Source organism: Lytechinus variegatus, chromosome 4 (assembly GCF_018143015.1).
Source record: "Lytechinus variegatus isolate NC3 chromosome 4, Lvar_3.0, whole genome shotgun sequence".
NCBI classification, from domain to species: domain Eukaryota; kingdom Metazoa; phylum Echinodermata; class Echinoidea; order Temnopleuroida; family Toxopneustidae; genus Lytechinus; species Lytechinus variegatus.
The window spans coordinates 28,017,613-28,034,288 of NC_054743.1; the positions used below are offsets into that span (position 1 = coordinate 28,017,613).

The following is a 16,676-nucleotide window of genomic DNA, read 5'->3' on the forward strand; positions in this document are numbered from 1 at the left end:
AATTTTTGCCTGGTCAAGGTCACTCCATTGAAAGGGTCTCATTCACATTCGTGCCATGAGTCACAGACTCCTAACAATAAACCTGGCCATGGTATTGTTTGTGAGGAGGGTTTTATTGATTTTCTCCTCTCCTTTTTCAATGAACTTCCTGGCTGTATCAGGATGTATTGATTTTTTGTTAACTGCGATAATCCGTCGAACGCTAAACTAATGTCGCACGCGCGATCGATCGGTACACATGTACGGTATACACAAACGCCAGGCTATACATTGTAGCTAGGCACGCTCCGGGGCATCCAATTGTTCGAAAAACAATGGGACAGGGGACGTCTATGAGAAATGTGTGGTTGTGCAAAAATGCGAACGAAACACGCCTACGGATGTGCAATAATGCGAACGTAACGCATGAAGAGTTAAATTTGGGGTTCAACCTTAAGAGGGGTTCTGCCCAGACTATTCTAATTCAAATCATACTAACTTTTGACTGGTTTATTACTGAGAAAGCTTTGCATGTACACTTTACAATAAGCCAGTTCACTGTAAGCTCATGATCAACTTTCTCAAATGACCTTTGTGATTTTTCATTAGGATAAGCACTATCATTTTCAAATGTAGATGTTGCGTAAGCTTTACCGGTAGAATATTCAAATTCTAAGAACAAAAGGCATTGTATAGACCAGGTGACTAGAATAGTACATCAGGGATAATGTTTGGAAATCTGTTTTATTGTCTGCCTTTGGCACATCTGACTATTGTTTAGGCTCCTGTCAAATACCAGTTATTATGAAGGCTCTATTTATTACTCTTCAGCTTGGATGTGATAAAATGAATATTTTGAAAGGAATACATGAATAATCATCAAATCACAAATGCCTATGTCAGTGAAATTGAAAGCCACCTTCATGGTTTATCTCAAATGACCTTTTTCTGCTCATGCGCAGTTTACAACCATGAACAGGCTTATACACAAGCATCACACATCACTCTGTGTGAATTGTGAATGAAATGTGCCTTGAGTCGTAGTTGGCCATCCACTGAATGTTACTCGAGTCAAAACAAAGCAGGCAGATATAAGAGTAAATAGTAAAAAGATTCTGTTTTGATCTCACTCACCTCTCTGCGTATCTTCATCATCATCCTCTTCAACTTCTTTCCCTCGTCCTTTCTTGACCTTCTTCGTTTTGACCTCTCTGGCCTGCCCTCCTACGCCGCCCTTAGCACTACCACCCCCACCAACACCTAAGGGTCAGAGAGAGGAAGAGAGAGACAGACAGCCAGACAGAGAGCGGGAGAGAGAGAAAGACACACAAACATAGGCAGAGAAGGAGAAACAGACAGAGAAACAGAATGACAGAGGCAGTGAAACAGGCAAAGTTATATGGAGAGAGACACACAGAGAGACAGAGAGATATATACAGACACACAGAGAGACAGAGATAAAAGAAGATGAAGACAGGGTGAAAGACAGAAGAGACAGAGAAATAGACAGAGAGAGGGAGAATATTAAAGGGGGAAAGGAAATGAGATAAAGGATTTTTAATTCATTTTCAAACAAATTATTTGTCAATGAATAAATCAAAATGATATGAAAAAGGGTGAGCCATAAAGGTCAACAAAAATACATATCAAATTCTACTTGAACTATATGAACATCATTTTGTCTTTTTAAAGTTTGTCTATCATCGCCTCATACTAACAATGTGCCTCGCAATAGATTATTTCTGGATAGATGGCGCTATATAAATGACTATTATTATCATTATTATGACGTAAACAGGGGGCCATTTTCTAAAGCTGCACGGAAGTTACACACGACTTCAAACTGGTGAACCTTTCTTGTGCTTAATGACATGCGGTATTCCTGTGGAGCCAAGTTCGAAACTAAGAACGTATTCCAGTTGTACATAAAGCTGTGTGTAACTCTACAAAAATCATTACAAATGGGGGGTGTTTTACAAAGATTTACGTACGACTTAGAGTCACACCTAAATGTCGATGCTTACCTGATATGCAACGCACAATCTGATTGATTGATACCCAGTAGTGCGAGTCCTCTTGGCAAGATCTGACCAATGCCTTATATAACTAGGCATTTAAGTGCGACTCTCAGACATACTCAGTCTTTGTAAACACACCCCTTGTCTATTGGCCTAGATGCTTACTAGATGGCCTGGTGAGAATTTCATGAAGGAGTCTTCAGATAGTTTATCCGACAAAGTATGTGTCATCCAACACTTACAACGGCACACAGTTACCATAGAAACTGTGCTCCTAAGCCAATCAAAATGAAGGAAAGTTGTCATATCTGACAACGAGGCAGACAAAAAATATTGTTGATGAAATGCTCCCTAGGTAGAAGGCAAAGAAGAAGACCATGGGGTAAGACAGAGTGGCCTGTATTCTGAAGTCAGGTTTAACTTAGACCATGGTCTAACTCTGTGCTATAGTGATGGGTAAGCCAAAAGTGTCAAAATTTTTATTCAGCTGTATGTTTACTGTGCTCTTTCCTGATTCATCGATAGTGAAGACCATTATCTATTTATACTTCCTAAACAATTATGAATGATATGAGAGCAAAATGAGATGAAATATAATATCTCTTCTGTTAGCGATTTATGTAACAATTGGCTATCCATACTTAAACCACAACTATAAACCTGAGTTTAAGTTAAACCCAACTTCAGAATACGGGCCAGTAAGTTTAGACCGTGGACCTATGGGTCCATGATTTTAGACCAAGCAGTGAACTACTTTACCTGCCGCCTTTTTTCTCCTCTCTTCTTTGCGATCTCTTTTAGCATCCGATCCCCCCGAAGGTTTCTTGTCAGCCTGCATCAAGATGTCTGGTGCTCTCTTGGCATCCTTCATAACAGAATGTAGGCAGTTGCAAAAAAAATAATTGCAGGTAGATTTTTGGTCCAAAAATCAATCTATTGCAAGGTTATGATTTATTGTTAATTATGAATAATTAATTGCTTACCATCTCTATGTATGACGAGGTATATGCACAATTAATTCTCTTTATGTTAGATTTGATTTATCAATTGAAGCAAAATTTGTCTCTTGCAATACCCTGTTGTTACATAATATCAAGGTAAATGTGGTTACTTAGTCATGAAGAATCTAATGGTGCATTTTTTTTTGCTTCATCTTTGTTTTATATCATTTCAAGGCTAGACAATAAAAAACAACAATCAATAAAACAATACAATATGCGGACTGCTATTGCAGATGAAAAAAAAACATTGAAACATGTGCATATCTCACCCTGGTTTTAACAAAATGATTGAAAAAAAAGTTACCTGAAATTACATTGATCAGATGACCATATTTGTGTATGTTTTATGAAATAGAGACATATAGAGATGATTTTTCTCAATAAATTACGATTTTGTAAAAAACAACAACATATTTTTAAAAGAAAAAAAACGTACTGCCGTATTTTGGTTGCAAAAACACACTAAATACTCCTAAAACGTACTGGTTGGCAGGACTGGTATATCATTATTATCATCCCAAAATTATTGTTACCTCTTTTGCTTTGACTTTCATGATGGGATCAAAGAGTGCCTTGCAATCAGCCACGAACTTATGACTACAAATGATTGTATCGCAGAAGACCTTGCCGTCTAGCTGGCGGTTTCCTTTGAGGCAGTGATGCAAGATCTGGCCACAGTCAGTCGAAGTGAAGGAGCTCGGAAGGAGGGGCTGAAACATGGAACAAATAGTATAAGTGATGATATATGTCTGCTTCCGGGATGATCACTCCTGTATTGATTTTTCCTGACAATGGAAGTTTTGCAGTTTTATATAGCTTTGGGGTTACAATGATGATAATGATAGGGGTTTAGATAACGTCATAACGAGAGATGCACTCGGGTCACTTGGTTCCATCTTCACTTGTGCGCCTTGAGAATTTGAAAGAGATGAATATTGTACCAATTTATCATCACCATCATCATTATAATCGCAAGAGATATAAAAGGGGGCAATAAATATTAATAATAAAAATAGGCATTTGTATAGCGCCATCTATCTAGAAATATTCTATTTCGAGGTGCGTTGTTATTATTATCATTACCCCGGCTTTAGCTCAAGCTGCATTTCAGCGCTCATGCATTCAAGGAATTAATCCTGCCGGGTACCCATTCACCTCACCTGGGTCCGGTGCAGCACAATGTGGAAAATTTCTTGCTGAAGGAAATAACGCCATGGCTGGGATTCGAACCCACGACCCTCTGTTTCATAGTCAGAAGACTTATCCACTGGTCCACAACACTCCACATATATTCATATAAATATTTAGTCTATTTGTGCTGTTTGCTTATCCTGACATAATGAAGGTTTATTGTTTTATATTGTTTCTTTTTTGGGGGGACACTACTTTCAAGTAAAATGGATTAAAATAGATGGAAGAGATGCATTTGTTTTATATTGTTTCGTTTTTTTGGGGGACACTACTTTCAAGTAAAATGGATTAAAATAGATGCACGAGATGCAATATTTTCGGGGTAACTTTGGACAAATAATGTGACCAAGATGTTTATTCCCAAATATGTCAATGATATTATAATATCATTGACATATTTGGGAACAAATAATAATAAACAATAATATTGTCTGATGACTAAAACGTACTGAAGTCAATAAAAGAAAAAAAAAAGTGATTGTTGAGTTGTACAATATGTTTTCCAGACTGTTATGATGGCAGAGATGTGATGTGACGAAGATGGAAGAGGAAGAATAGGAGGATGGTGGTGGTAATGGTGGTGGTGATGATGGTAATGATTATGACTATGATGATGTTGTTGATTGAGAGGATGATGAAGATGATGATGATAATGATGATACTGAAGATGGCTTAATGCAACAGCTAGTGTATTGCTAGTGCTGTCTTGAAACTAAAACTTTAAACAATAAGCCAGTTCGTAGTTCCTTTCTGCGCATGATCAAAAGATTCTACGCATGATCAGAAGAAGGTCATTTGCACTAAAGTGATATGGTGCTTTAAGATCTAATGAGATAAGCACCAACTTTGATGTCTTGATTATTCATATATTCTTTTGAATTGTCATTTTTATTTACATCCACAAAAAACAACAATGCTTCCACGAACGACTAGTGTTTCACAGTTTGTCAAGTACATTGTGCAACATGCTAAGATATGCATTCAAAGTAGGAATGCAACAAATACCTTCATTAAGCGTTCATTGGTGTGCTATTCTGGTCACCTGGTCTATTCAATTCCTTCAACCTGATATGTAAGGCAAGCTTACGTAATATCTTGCTTTGAAATCTGCCTATCATGATGAAAGAAATGAAAGGTCATTTGACCAAAATTGCCCATGAAGTAATTACGAACTGGTCTATTCTAAACTCCCTTAGTTCTAAGAATATTTGTCAACCCTTGAGTAAATGCATTTATCTCCTTTTTCTGCTGTTTTTATACACCGAAGTGAATGTTAGGGTGTACTTCTCCTTTAAGTCAGCAGTTACATGTATAATGATATCAACACAGGGAAAATTTTTCCTTTTTTTTGACAGCTACACAAAATTTCGTCTTTTTTTCATATAGGTCTGTACAGAACAGAGTTGAAAACGTTTGTTACAACCAAAATGCTAATCAAATTTAAAAGTAAAATTAATCAATGCACCACTTCAATAGTGATGCATTCCTTTTTTACAAGCTTGGTTTCCCTTTTTCAAGCCTTTAACCCTAAAACTGCCAGGGAGGGGTTGAATCAATCCCCCCCCTCCCTGACCGTGCCGCTCACTGACTTTTTCTTTTGAAGTCTTGCTCATCTTTTGAGACCAAATTTATGATCTGGGGCTATGCGGTTAAAAAATTATGCAACATTACGTAAGTGCAAGTCAGACCTGAAATTGCTCCTAAAAATGATGTTGTGTACCGGTACAAAGTCAACGTAAATGAGTTTTCTCAGACAAATTCATACAGATATGATTATTTTTACTTTCATCAGCAAAAATTTATTGATTTTAGCACCCAAAAAAGCCCAGTCTGGATAGGGTTTTTTTTAACACCTTTTTCTTTCATTATTTTTTCAAATCTAATCTTAATGTTTCATGATTATATTTGTATATTTATGTTCATATGTATTATATTTGCATGCTTTTACATATAATTATTATTGAAAGAAATAAATGAGAGTATTTTCACGCTCCCTCAACTCAAGAGTCATTTTGTTGGATTCTATTTAAGCTCATCTTATGCTCATTAGGGCAATTGGGATTTAACAGGGTGGTACTCACTAAGACATCTATCCATGTACCAGACGACAATGCTTCCTCCACGCTAGCCTCTACACGGTCTTGTAAAACTTTGCCGATGCAACAAGACTGTAGGATAAGCAGATTCTCCGACTTGAAACGACGCTTGGCAAAAGACTTGGGATCGGGGATGCCAAGTCTTGACAAGGCATCAAATTCTGCAGAATTAAGGAAAGAGGTAGGTGTGTGTTTGAGAGAGACGAGGGGAGACACAGGAGTGAGTGGATGTATGTTGGTGTAAGTATGTGTATGTGTTAAAGAGAGAGAGGGAGAGAGAAAAATAGAGAGAAGTTAAGCCTCCTTCGGGCAAATTGTGACCAATCAATTGAATATCACTTCATCTAATTAAAATAAACATGCATTTTATATAGAGACTTCGTTTTAATTGTAAGTGTAATGATTTCATTATGATGTCATGAGATGAATAATAATTTCATCCCCCTTGTCACTAAGAAATATATATTGTGCTAATTTTAGAATTTGAAATGGTTCAACATTTCTTATCGTCAGGTAAAATAAATATACCTTGCACCTACACCATTTGATACATCACATCCCATTGTCTTTACAAAAAAATACCTTGTCGTGCCAAGAAAGAACTTTTAGACACAAGCCCCTGGATTTGTTTAAAGGCCAATCCATCCCAGTAAAAAGTTGAATGAAAAGAAAAAGATCAAACTAGCATGAGGTGGAAAATTTCATCAAAATTGGGATTAAAGTGAGAAAGTAAAGACATATTGTAGTTTCGCTTAATATCATTAAACAGTTACCCCTGTATATGCACATCCTGGACTGGTCAGTAAGCAAATGAGGAAACAAATGACGTTGCCCAGATGCACACTCACTATTTCTTTTGTATTATTTGATATATATCAATTTTTAATCGTTAAAACATGAAACAATGATTGTTTCCTCCCTGAATATGTAAAACTGCCAATTTGAAATTTGATGTGATATATATATATATATATAAATAAATATAGATGCTTTCTTATTGTAAAATTGAATATTCTGTACTTTGTGTGGTAACATTTAAAACAAGTAGTGTGTAATATAAATGACCCACTTATTTTTAAATCACCATGTTCTATATACATGTACAAATAACTTTTTTTTTGATAAATGAAATTTTATGTTCCATTTTACATCCAATTTTGATTAAATTTTCAGCATTATGCACGTTGGATTTTTCTCTTTCTATTCAAATCCCTTTATTGTTTGGGTGGACTTGTGCTTTAATTATCAGTTGTATAGGATAGAACTTAATAATCACATACCAAGATAACCATTCTGTGCGTAGAAGGAGTCGACCCAATCATTCTGTGTCTTGGTGAAGATATCAGGAATGTACGAGGCCTTCTCCTGTCTGCCACCCATGAGGGAGCCCTTCAAACGCTTTTCCTTCTCAAGACCTTCAAGAATACCTGTCGTTAGAATGAACCATAATGTCTTGGTGATGTAGAAAATACGTTATAGAGTTTTATAGATGTTGTGATAAGCTGTATCCTCTCTGCCACCCATGAGGGAGCCCTTCAAACACTTTCCCTTCTCAAGACCCTTAAGAATACCCGTCATAATAATGAATCCTAATGTCCTTGCAAAGTAAAAAAAACAATATACTGCTATGGAATTTTTTAGATGTTACTGTAATAAGCCATATCCTCTCGGCCATGCATGAGGGAGCCCTTCAAACAATTTTCTTTCTAAAGTCCTTCAAGAATACCTGTCGTTAGAATGAATTATACTGTCTTAGTGATGAAAAAATACAATAGAATGTTATGGAATTTTATAGATGTTACTGTGAAAAGCATTCTCCTCTTTGTCACACATTGTATCAGCTTCTTAATTTAGAATTCATCACAAAATGTGTCACCAAGTCTACTATAAAAAAAGTACAGGACTAGTTACTTTACAAGCACTTGTTACTCTCATTTTGATATAATCCTTGTTACTGCCCATTTTCATTTAGGTGATGCTTTGAAATGTATAACATCTTACAATCACAATTAGATCGTCTGCAGAGGCTGAAAACAATCTCCGCACAGGTTACATGTTGTACATGCTTTTCTTATTTTTCACTCATCACAAGTGGTTTAACAAACCCATAAATCTTTATTGGAACCTAAGGTATTGTACCTCATCTAAACTTGCTGTACCACATTCTTATAATTCATGGGGATCCATCATTCCTACATACTGAGTGATTCCCATGGAATAGATTTCCACACAACATTTGTAATATTTACTTTTTTAACATCTTCAAGCTCATACTGTACTAGTAAAAAGACCACAACGGGCAGCTTGTGTGTTTCACATTCTCCCCATTTCAGTGAGCCATGTGATAATTATAACATAGTTATTAGTATGTTACATTACGTTTAACAGCAACATGCTCTCCTAAAGACATTTTAAGTGTACAAATGTGTAATGTCCGAACACTAATCTATCTGCCTACCAGTCAATTGATCTCTTTGTTTGTAGAAGAAATTACATGTATTCTACTATACACTGCAAGAACTCAGGTGTTGATTTAACACCAGCCTAGAATATATGTATTGAAACAACACCAGTTTGGAATCAAACCGATGCTGTCTTAAAGGGGTGGTCCAGGCTGAAAGTATTTATAGCTTAATAAATAGAGCAGAATTCACTGAGCAAAATGCCGAAAAATTTCGTCAAAATCGGACAACAAATAGCAAAGTTATTGAATTTTAAAGTTTAGTAATATTTTGTAAAAAACAGTCGTCATGAATATTCATTAGGTGGGCTGATGATGTCACGTCTCCACTTTTTCTTTTGTATTTTATCATATGAAATTAGGTTTATTCAAATTTTTTCCTCCAAGAACTAGAAAAAATTGGATTGACAACTGATTTAGTGCATTAGATAGTTATTGCTGCAACTGATTTCATTATAAGGGAGACATTTATTCACACAAGTATGAAATAATAAAAAAAAAAAAGTTTTATGTAATAACATAAGAAAACAGAAAGTGGAGATGTGACATCATCAGCTCGCCTAACGAATATTCATGAGGCCTGTTTTCACAAAATATTGCTAAACTTTAAACTTCAATTACTTTATTATTTGTTATCCGATTTTGATGAAATTTTCAGCGTTTTGCTCAGTGAGTTCTACTCTGTGTATTAAGCTATAAATATTGTCAGCCTGGAGCACCCCTTTAATACTAATTGGTGTTGTATAAACACATGTCTGGTGTTAGACCAAAACGAAACTGGTGTTGTTTAACACTTCTCTGGTGTGAACATATAAAGATTCTGGGCTGGTGTTAAAGCAACACCAAAGTTTTTGCAGTGTATCAGTAGTATTTTCAATATAAGTGAGTAAAAGGTAAAACTTACTGTGAAATAACTTCTCAGGAATGTGGTATTGGTTCAATATGTTGGAGACTTGAGTTGGCCTAAATGGAAGACAAAGACAAATGAACACCTGCTTTGACTCGGGGAGGAGGGGACACTCATCTAGATGTATATTGATGTACCCACGTAAGACCACAGGTTTTACAACCCAATCCTAGGTTTTATCCATTAGACAAATCTATACCCTATTCAAGTATTTTTGCATGATTTTTAGACAAATTTACCCCTAAACAAGTATAACCCTAAAACAAACATGTATGTTTTACTCCACAAATATAGCCTTTTTAACAGACTTTCACCTTTATGACCCCCTAAATACGTCCAGCCTAAGACGCACGATGATTGGCCAAAATACCCTTTTTCCTTTGTTGTTGTTGCATGTTGTATACAGCAATATACGCTCCGATCCCCCCCCTGGCTTTGACAAGTACACTTCAACAAGGGAATGATTGAAGACAGCACAGCCTGAGGTGGTAGATTTCTATCTGGTCTGCACCTATTGTGTCTCATCCCACATAGAATAATCCATGTTTGTTTGCAACAAGCTTGTCCACGGCTCAATTTTCCATTGTAACTAATTTTCAGAATAGGCTACACCCAATTTTGTCTAATATCCACATTGTCTAATACACATAATGATTAGATGAAATGTTAATGAATCAAATATTCATATGACAAAGTGTGAAAAAGTAAATAGATGCAGTGGAGGCTTGACCAACTGGGCATTACACTAAATCACAGTTAGTCTAAATTAGACTATAAGTCTAAACTACAGTGCATATGTCAATTGATGGATGTCCAAATAAAAAAATTTGGAAGAATTTTTGAAGGAAAATTGTCACATTCACGTCATTGAGGGAACGATAGTTTCACCAAACCTCTGATCGAAGGCCATATGTATTTGGTTTACATCCGCCATCGTTATTAAATATTCAAATCATTCTAATTCAATACAGCAGATCTGAAATATAGTTGAATAAATAAATAATTTTCAAACTATTTACAGCTAAGAGTACTATTCCTGGCTTGAGACCTTAGATGTCAAGATTGGCCTTTTCCCCAAATTTTTTGACGTTAGTTGGAACCATCTATGGTCACATGATGGGGTTAAGACCAATCACCTGTTCAGATTATTATTATGAGGGATATGATTTGAAATAGTTGCGCTTTGTATCCTCTGGTAAATAATTCTATACAAATCCAGCTATCTTTTTATCATCATTTGTAAACCCTTACTTGGTGATTGCACTGAAGATTCCTCGTATCCTCGCCCTGTGCCTGTCAACGAAGGCTTGGGTGAAGATCACACCCCTATCATAGGCATCCATCTGACCCTCAATGATCCGCCCCATCCTCTGCTCAATAGCCTACAAAGATGAAGATAACAATAATATTCCAATTTCATATAGCACATCAATAATTATTTTCTACAATACTACATCCCATGACTGACCTTGCGGCCTCATCCACGAGCCCCATTCAAGTTCAAGGTCAAGGCTTTTACACCTCCATGGCTCACGGACTAGACACCCAAGGCCAAGGCCACATAATTGTCCTTGTGGCCGGCCTTAGCACTGTAATATTAACACTGTCGTATTTACTAACTTGGGGAGGGAGGGGGGGTGCTACAACAACGTTTTTATCTAACTTTGTACAGCTCATGATGTTGTATGTAATGTACTGCAATTAGGATTTGGTTGTAGTAGCATCACAATCACACGCAAGCGATGTGTTTGAGCTTTTATCAAGCTAATCGGAATGAAATGTGCAACGATGGCTATCTAGGAAAGCCGAAAACGCAAGCTTTCAAAGAAAACTATTCATGAGAGAAAGTTAACTAACCTCCGTCAAGAAATCAGCAGGGACATCATTGGCCTTGGTGAGTTCTGCAATGGACACCTGGCCGGCATCTTGGAGTTGGTCATTGATTTCTTCTGCTAGATGATCAAGGTAGTCACTGCATGGACAAGGGATAAAATGATAAGAGTAGTTAGTGCTGGTTCTTCATGGTGACATCTGCCATGAACACCCGGCTAGGATCGTGGAGTTGGTCATTGATTTCTTCTTCATGATGATCAAGGTAGTCACAGTGTGGACAAAGAATAAAATGATAGGCAGCATATCCAAATCATTACACCTTTATACCTTTACATGTACAGGAAAGAGGCACGAGTAGCAGTTATTCTGTCTTACGTCATTTCATTTTATCATATCTTACAAACAAAAGATAATTTGAAATAATACTCAGCCCACAGAAATTCAACAACATATTCACTTCACCTCATTAATTTCAATCTCAATGTAAGTAGAGTACGACTATTTTACATTTATACTTGGCAATTTCACTGGGGCATCTTGCCATAAGTCAAAACGTATTCATTCATTCATTTATTCAATTTTTCCAACAAAATTAAGAAGCAATAATTACAATGAATAAAATATAACATCAGAAAATACAAAGAATTCAGGAATCCCATAAGTTGCTTTTCATTACAAATCATCATAGTCACCATAGACAAAACAATGGGGACTACAGGAAAACTGCCATGAAAAAAACGCAAAGCTAGCCTGTGTAAAAAAAAATATTGTTCATTTTCACTGTGTGAAATTTGTGCAGTGCCCTTGTTAAGTCTGATCACTTTCTTTTGGAACCCAGATTATATTGTATTGTTTTACTTTTCTTTCCTGCACGAATCCCACAAGCAGCTTTTCATTAAACAGTCATCACAGTCACCATAGACAAAACAATGGGGACTGAAGGAAAACTGCAATGAAAAGACGCATAGCATCGATCCCAATAGCTGGATTCCTGAAAAAAGACAAGGGACAGACTTTTGACAAGTTGCCTGAATGGATGAGCACTGGTCCCTAGGTTTCAGGATAAACATGGGACTATATACTTTTCAAATTTTACTGTCTGATTGCGAAAATAATAATAGAAATGAAAATCTTACTTGTCTATAAGTTGTCCAAGCACCAAGAACACATTACGGTCATTCTTGACTACTTCATTAGCTTTGGCCTCAATGTAGCTAAAATCAATGTTCAGTATCTGCAACAACAAAAATATCAAAAAATTTTCATCAACCCATGTATACATACATTACTTAGAAATAAGAATGGTTCCAGAATTAGATTTTCCTTCTAAAACACACATCTAATACTACACTATTTTCATATCAATCAATTTTCAATTGGCAAAAGGGTTATTTGATAGAAAGACAACTACATGATTTAACAAATATTCTCCTATTCTTCCTCTTATTTCTCATTACTTACAAAATCATAAAAGGCAGAGAATAGCCACAACCCTTACATCTGGCAGTGCATCCCAAACCCCCTGGGATCGACCCTGACACTGCAGGGAGCATCTCATGAATGAAAGTCATTCAGAATCATTCTGAGTCATTCAGATGCAAGGATTTGTTTCAGGAAATTTTTCCTGAGGTGCAAAAAGAATATAAAAATAGAAAAACAATATCCTCACCTGTTGGAGTTCTACTAGGTTTATTCTACCTGAAATGATAAGAAAAATAAAAAAAAGGAATTCAGAAACTGATGAGGCAAATTCACCAAGAGCCAATTGGCCCTTTGACAGACTCCTAGGATCAATGGAAAATGTGGGTTATACTGAAATCATATACTCTTCAACAGGTTAAAATTTAATAAGTTGAATTATTGAGGGTAGTGAATAGTTGACATACGGCTTATTAAGACTTTTTTTAAATATCCAACACTAATCCTCTGAGAAATAATACAGCTAAAAATGTTGTGAACCAGCTGCAACAAACAAGCTACTCAAATTCAATCCCTCGTCCTCCTGTCCCAATTTACCCACAATGGTTCTGGACCAATTAACCAGCTGCTTGAAGGTCAAGTCCACCAAAAAACATTGATTTGAATTAAAAAGAGAAACAAACAAGCATAACACTGAAAATTCATGCAGCTGTTGCTGATTTTAATTTATTTTCACTTGAATCAGCTATTTGAATAAAAACTGTTGGGGTGGACTTGCCCTTGAAGTAGCAGTATCTCAGTGCTTGCTATCCTTCAATCTCCCCTATGTCCTATCACATATGTTTGCTATCTTTGGCCATTATGTTGTTAAGGGTGGAGCATTTGGGAGAGGAGAGGGGGTGTGGGTCTCTGGGGAGACTGCTCCAAATACCCCCTGGCAATTTGTCAAGTTTGGACCTTTGTGAGAGGGAACTTTCCTGAGAGTACACAGAGCCCCCCCCCCCACATCCCACATCCACTTCAGTAGCGGCCTTGTGTTGGCAGATATTGACATGGGCGGGGGGAAGAGGGTGGATAATGTGACTTTTGTGAGACTCTCTCTATGTTGCCTTTGGGGAAAGAACCTGCAGCTTCCCTCTCAATGGTCTAATCTGAACTGGTGCCTGGTAGTGAAACTTACCTCCATGAATGATGAGTTCATCTCGAATTTCTTTCACTACCTGGGATGGTGTCAGATACTCCTTGCCATCCAGAGTATAGATTACCTCTATCTTCTTGTCCTCTATCAGTTTGTTCACAATCTCAATGCAGTTCCTCTCCGACAACCTAAAATCATGACGCAAGAAGAACATTCCTCTATATTTAAAACTGGTGTAACTTTGAACAATAGTGTTTTTGAGCAAAATAACTTGGGAAGAAGTATGTTTACTTGTTCATTCTGTCGATGCCTACAATATAAATAAGATCAATTTGTTTGATATTCACACTTCAGATTATTCTATCTTTTTTTTTTTACTGTTTCTTACCTTAGTTGGACCTTTACCTTAGTTTGTGACCTTTCACCTTAATAAACTTTTTAAAGTTTTCTTCCCATTGTTCCCAGAACACATAGCTTACGATCAGTAAAGTTTTTGCAGGCCTTTCTCACCGAGCTGTGTGAGGAAACTAAACTGGTCAGAAGCAATAACGCTGGATCCTACTCCACATTTTGGAAAAATATCTTTTGTTAACAATTCTATGATCTAACAGTGGGAAATTAGGAGAGCTCGAGAGGTTGGTAAATCAAGGCCCCTACTCTAATTTCTAAAACAAACATGAAGTTGAACCCCTATATTTTGGTCATATCTTTCTGATAGTCTTTACAGACTCTGGGTTGTGGCTTAACTGTTAGGCTGTACTTAGACCAAAAGCTTCAGTCTCTGTTATGTTGGTTGTTCAGCTGAACTCCATTGGCTTCACTCACCAACTACAGAGACCGAAGTTCTAGCGCGATTATTTCAGGGGACTCAATGGCCATAAGTATGGTGAGACTACCACATATCAACCACCTCTTTTGAAACCGACCACCTTGCGCAAGTTAAAATCATTGCGTATTACAAACGATACGCGCGGGAGAGTAGGCGCAGTGTCCATAGAAACGGTAAGAATCGATTTTACGAGAAAAACAGAAGCAACAAAAAGTAAAAATTTAGTAGAATTAATCAAAATTGTATGGACCAGACCCAAACCCCGCTGCAAAACCAAGAAATCCAATAGGAAACGGCTTTAGAACAAGTATCCGTCGTCAATCGTCGAATCATGTGCCGGAGCTTGCAATGGAAGTAGTGAGACGATCATTTACCATGTTGACATCATAGAATTGATTTGGAAGAGTTAAAATACTTCGCCAATGCGACAAGAATCGGCCGTAAACATAGTGTATCGCGGGTGGTCAGTTTCAAAAGATGGGTGCAAATGAGCAAATGTAAAATCGTCGTATTCGTTGTTCGTCGATATATACGCGGATTGAATCGGAGTCGCCGTTCGAAACATGGGAATCTGATCTGCTTAATTTTCTGCAGAAATGAGACAAAAACTGGGTAAAATTGATGAATATTTTCGCAGATACGATGCTTAGAAGATTAGGTGGTCGATAAGGGGTAGTTCCAACCACTCCTAGTACCAATGAGGTCCAAACATTAACATGTATGGACCTCATAGGCGACATTACCCCAAAATATGGGTTAGACAATGCTGTTCTGATTTCCAACCCAAGACTTTGGTAAATGTACGCCTTAATACAAATTGGAGTTAAGTGATATGACTTTCATTTGGTGGGGAGACATTAAAAGTATTAATTAAGTAGTTCAAATTAAAATAGATTATCATTAAACTTACATTTCAGGCCCTTTTTGTTGATTTTCGGTGAGCGTTCCACACAGCTGCGACGAGTGATCAACTCCGAAGTGATACGCGAACTGGTCAGCTGATCGGTCAGGTGATCGGTAGATTATCTTTTTGTCAGACGTTCATAATTTATGTAAAGCGTATCAATCTTCAGTATCTTGATTCCAAAGTATCAGTATTGCAGATAAATGTCATTATTGAATGGAATCAGTGGCGGATCGGGGGGGGGGGGGGGGGTGGGGGGGGTGAGCATTTCTGGCGGATCGGGGGGGGGGTGGGGGTGAGCATTTCTGCCCGATCCCCCTATTGAGATTTGTAGTAAATATTTTGGAATTAAATACGTTGTTCATACTAGTTATGCGACCCCTCCCTTATGATGATCACAGCATTATTTGTAATGGGGATATTTCGTTCATAATTATTCTTGTCTCTTCTTTCTATTTTTTAGTCTTTTTTTGCTTGTTAAAACCTTTTTTCCTTTTTTTTTTTGGGGGGGGGCCTCGCCAAATTTTATGTGGGTCAAAATTACCTTCATTTTTTTAGTGACAATCTTTTTTTCATTTGTCCAGTTCTACGCGAGACAAAATTACCTTCGATCATTATTATAGTTAAAAACTTTTTTTTATTTTTTATTTATTTATTTATTTTTTTTTTTTGGGGGGGAGGTTGCCAAATATCACGCGAACGTTTTTCAGCTTTTACTGTTTTATTCGACTTATAATCAAATATTAAATGGGGCTTACCACAGTTTTTTTTAAAGTCAATTCATAAGAATATTCCTCCTCGGGATTTGAGCTTTCTTTCATGAAATATCAATTTTTTCATGATTACCAAAAATACTTAAAATTTTTTATCGGTGTATGCCTATAAAGCTTTAGCTCATGC

At 36.8% G+C, this 16,676-nt stretch overlaps 1 protein-coding gene across 1 annotated transcript in view; it reads right to left on the bottom strand.

Annotated features, from left to right (window-relative positions):
* The window catches only part of LOC121413755 (E3 UFM1-protein ligase 1-like), a 34,880-nt gene that overhangs the window by 14,640 nt on the left and 3,564 nt on the right, over window positions 1–16,676 (bottom strand). Inside the window, exons 2-12 of the mRNA XM_041606692.1 lie at window positions 14,086–14,231; window positions 13,156–13,184; window positions 12,623–12,720; window positions 11,511–11,625; window positions 10,905–11,035; window positions 9,651–9,709; window positions 7,566–7,712; window positions 6,271–6,446; window positions 3,532–3,708; window positions 2,757–2,862; window positions 1,114–1,239 (exon numbers count right to left, since the gene is read on the bottom strand). Coding sequence (XP_041462626.1) covers window positions 1,114–1,239; window positions 2,757–2,862; window positions 3,532–3,708; window positions 6,271–6,446; window positions 7,566–7,712; window positions 9,651–9,709; window positions 10,905–11,035; window positions 11,511–11,625; window positions 12,623–12,720; window positions 13,156–13,184; window positions 14,086–14,231 — 1,310 coding nt within the window. The remainder of the gene's footprint in view (window positions 1–1,113; window positions 1,240–2,756; window positions 2,863–3,531; window positions 3,709–6,270; window positions 6,447–7,565; window positions 7,713–9,650; window positions 9,710–10,904; window positions 11,036–11,510; window positions 11,626–12,622; window positions 12,721–13,155; window positions 13,185–14,085; window positions 14,232–16,676) is intronic.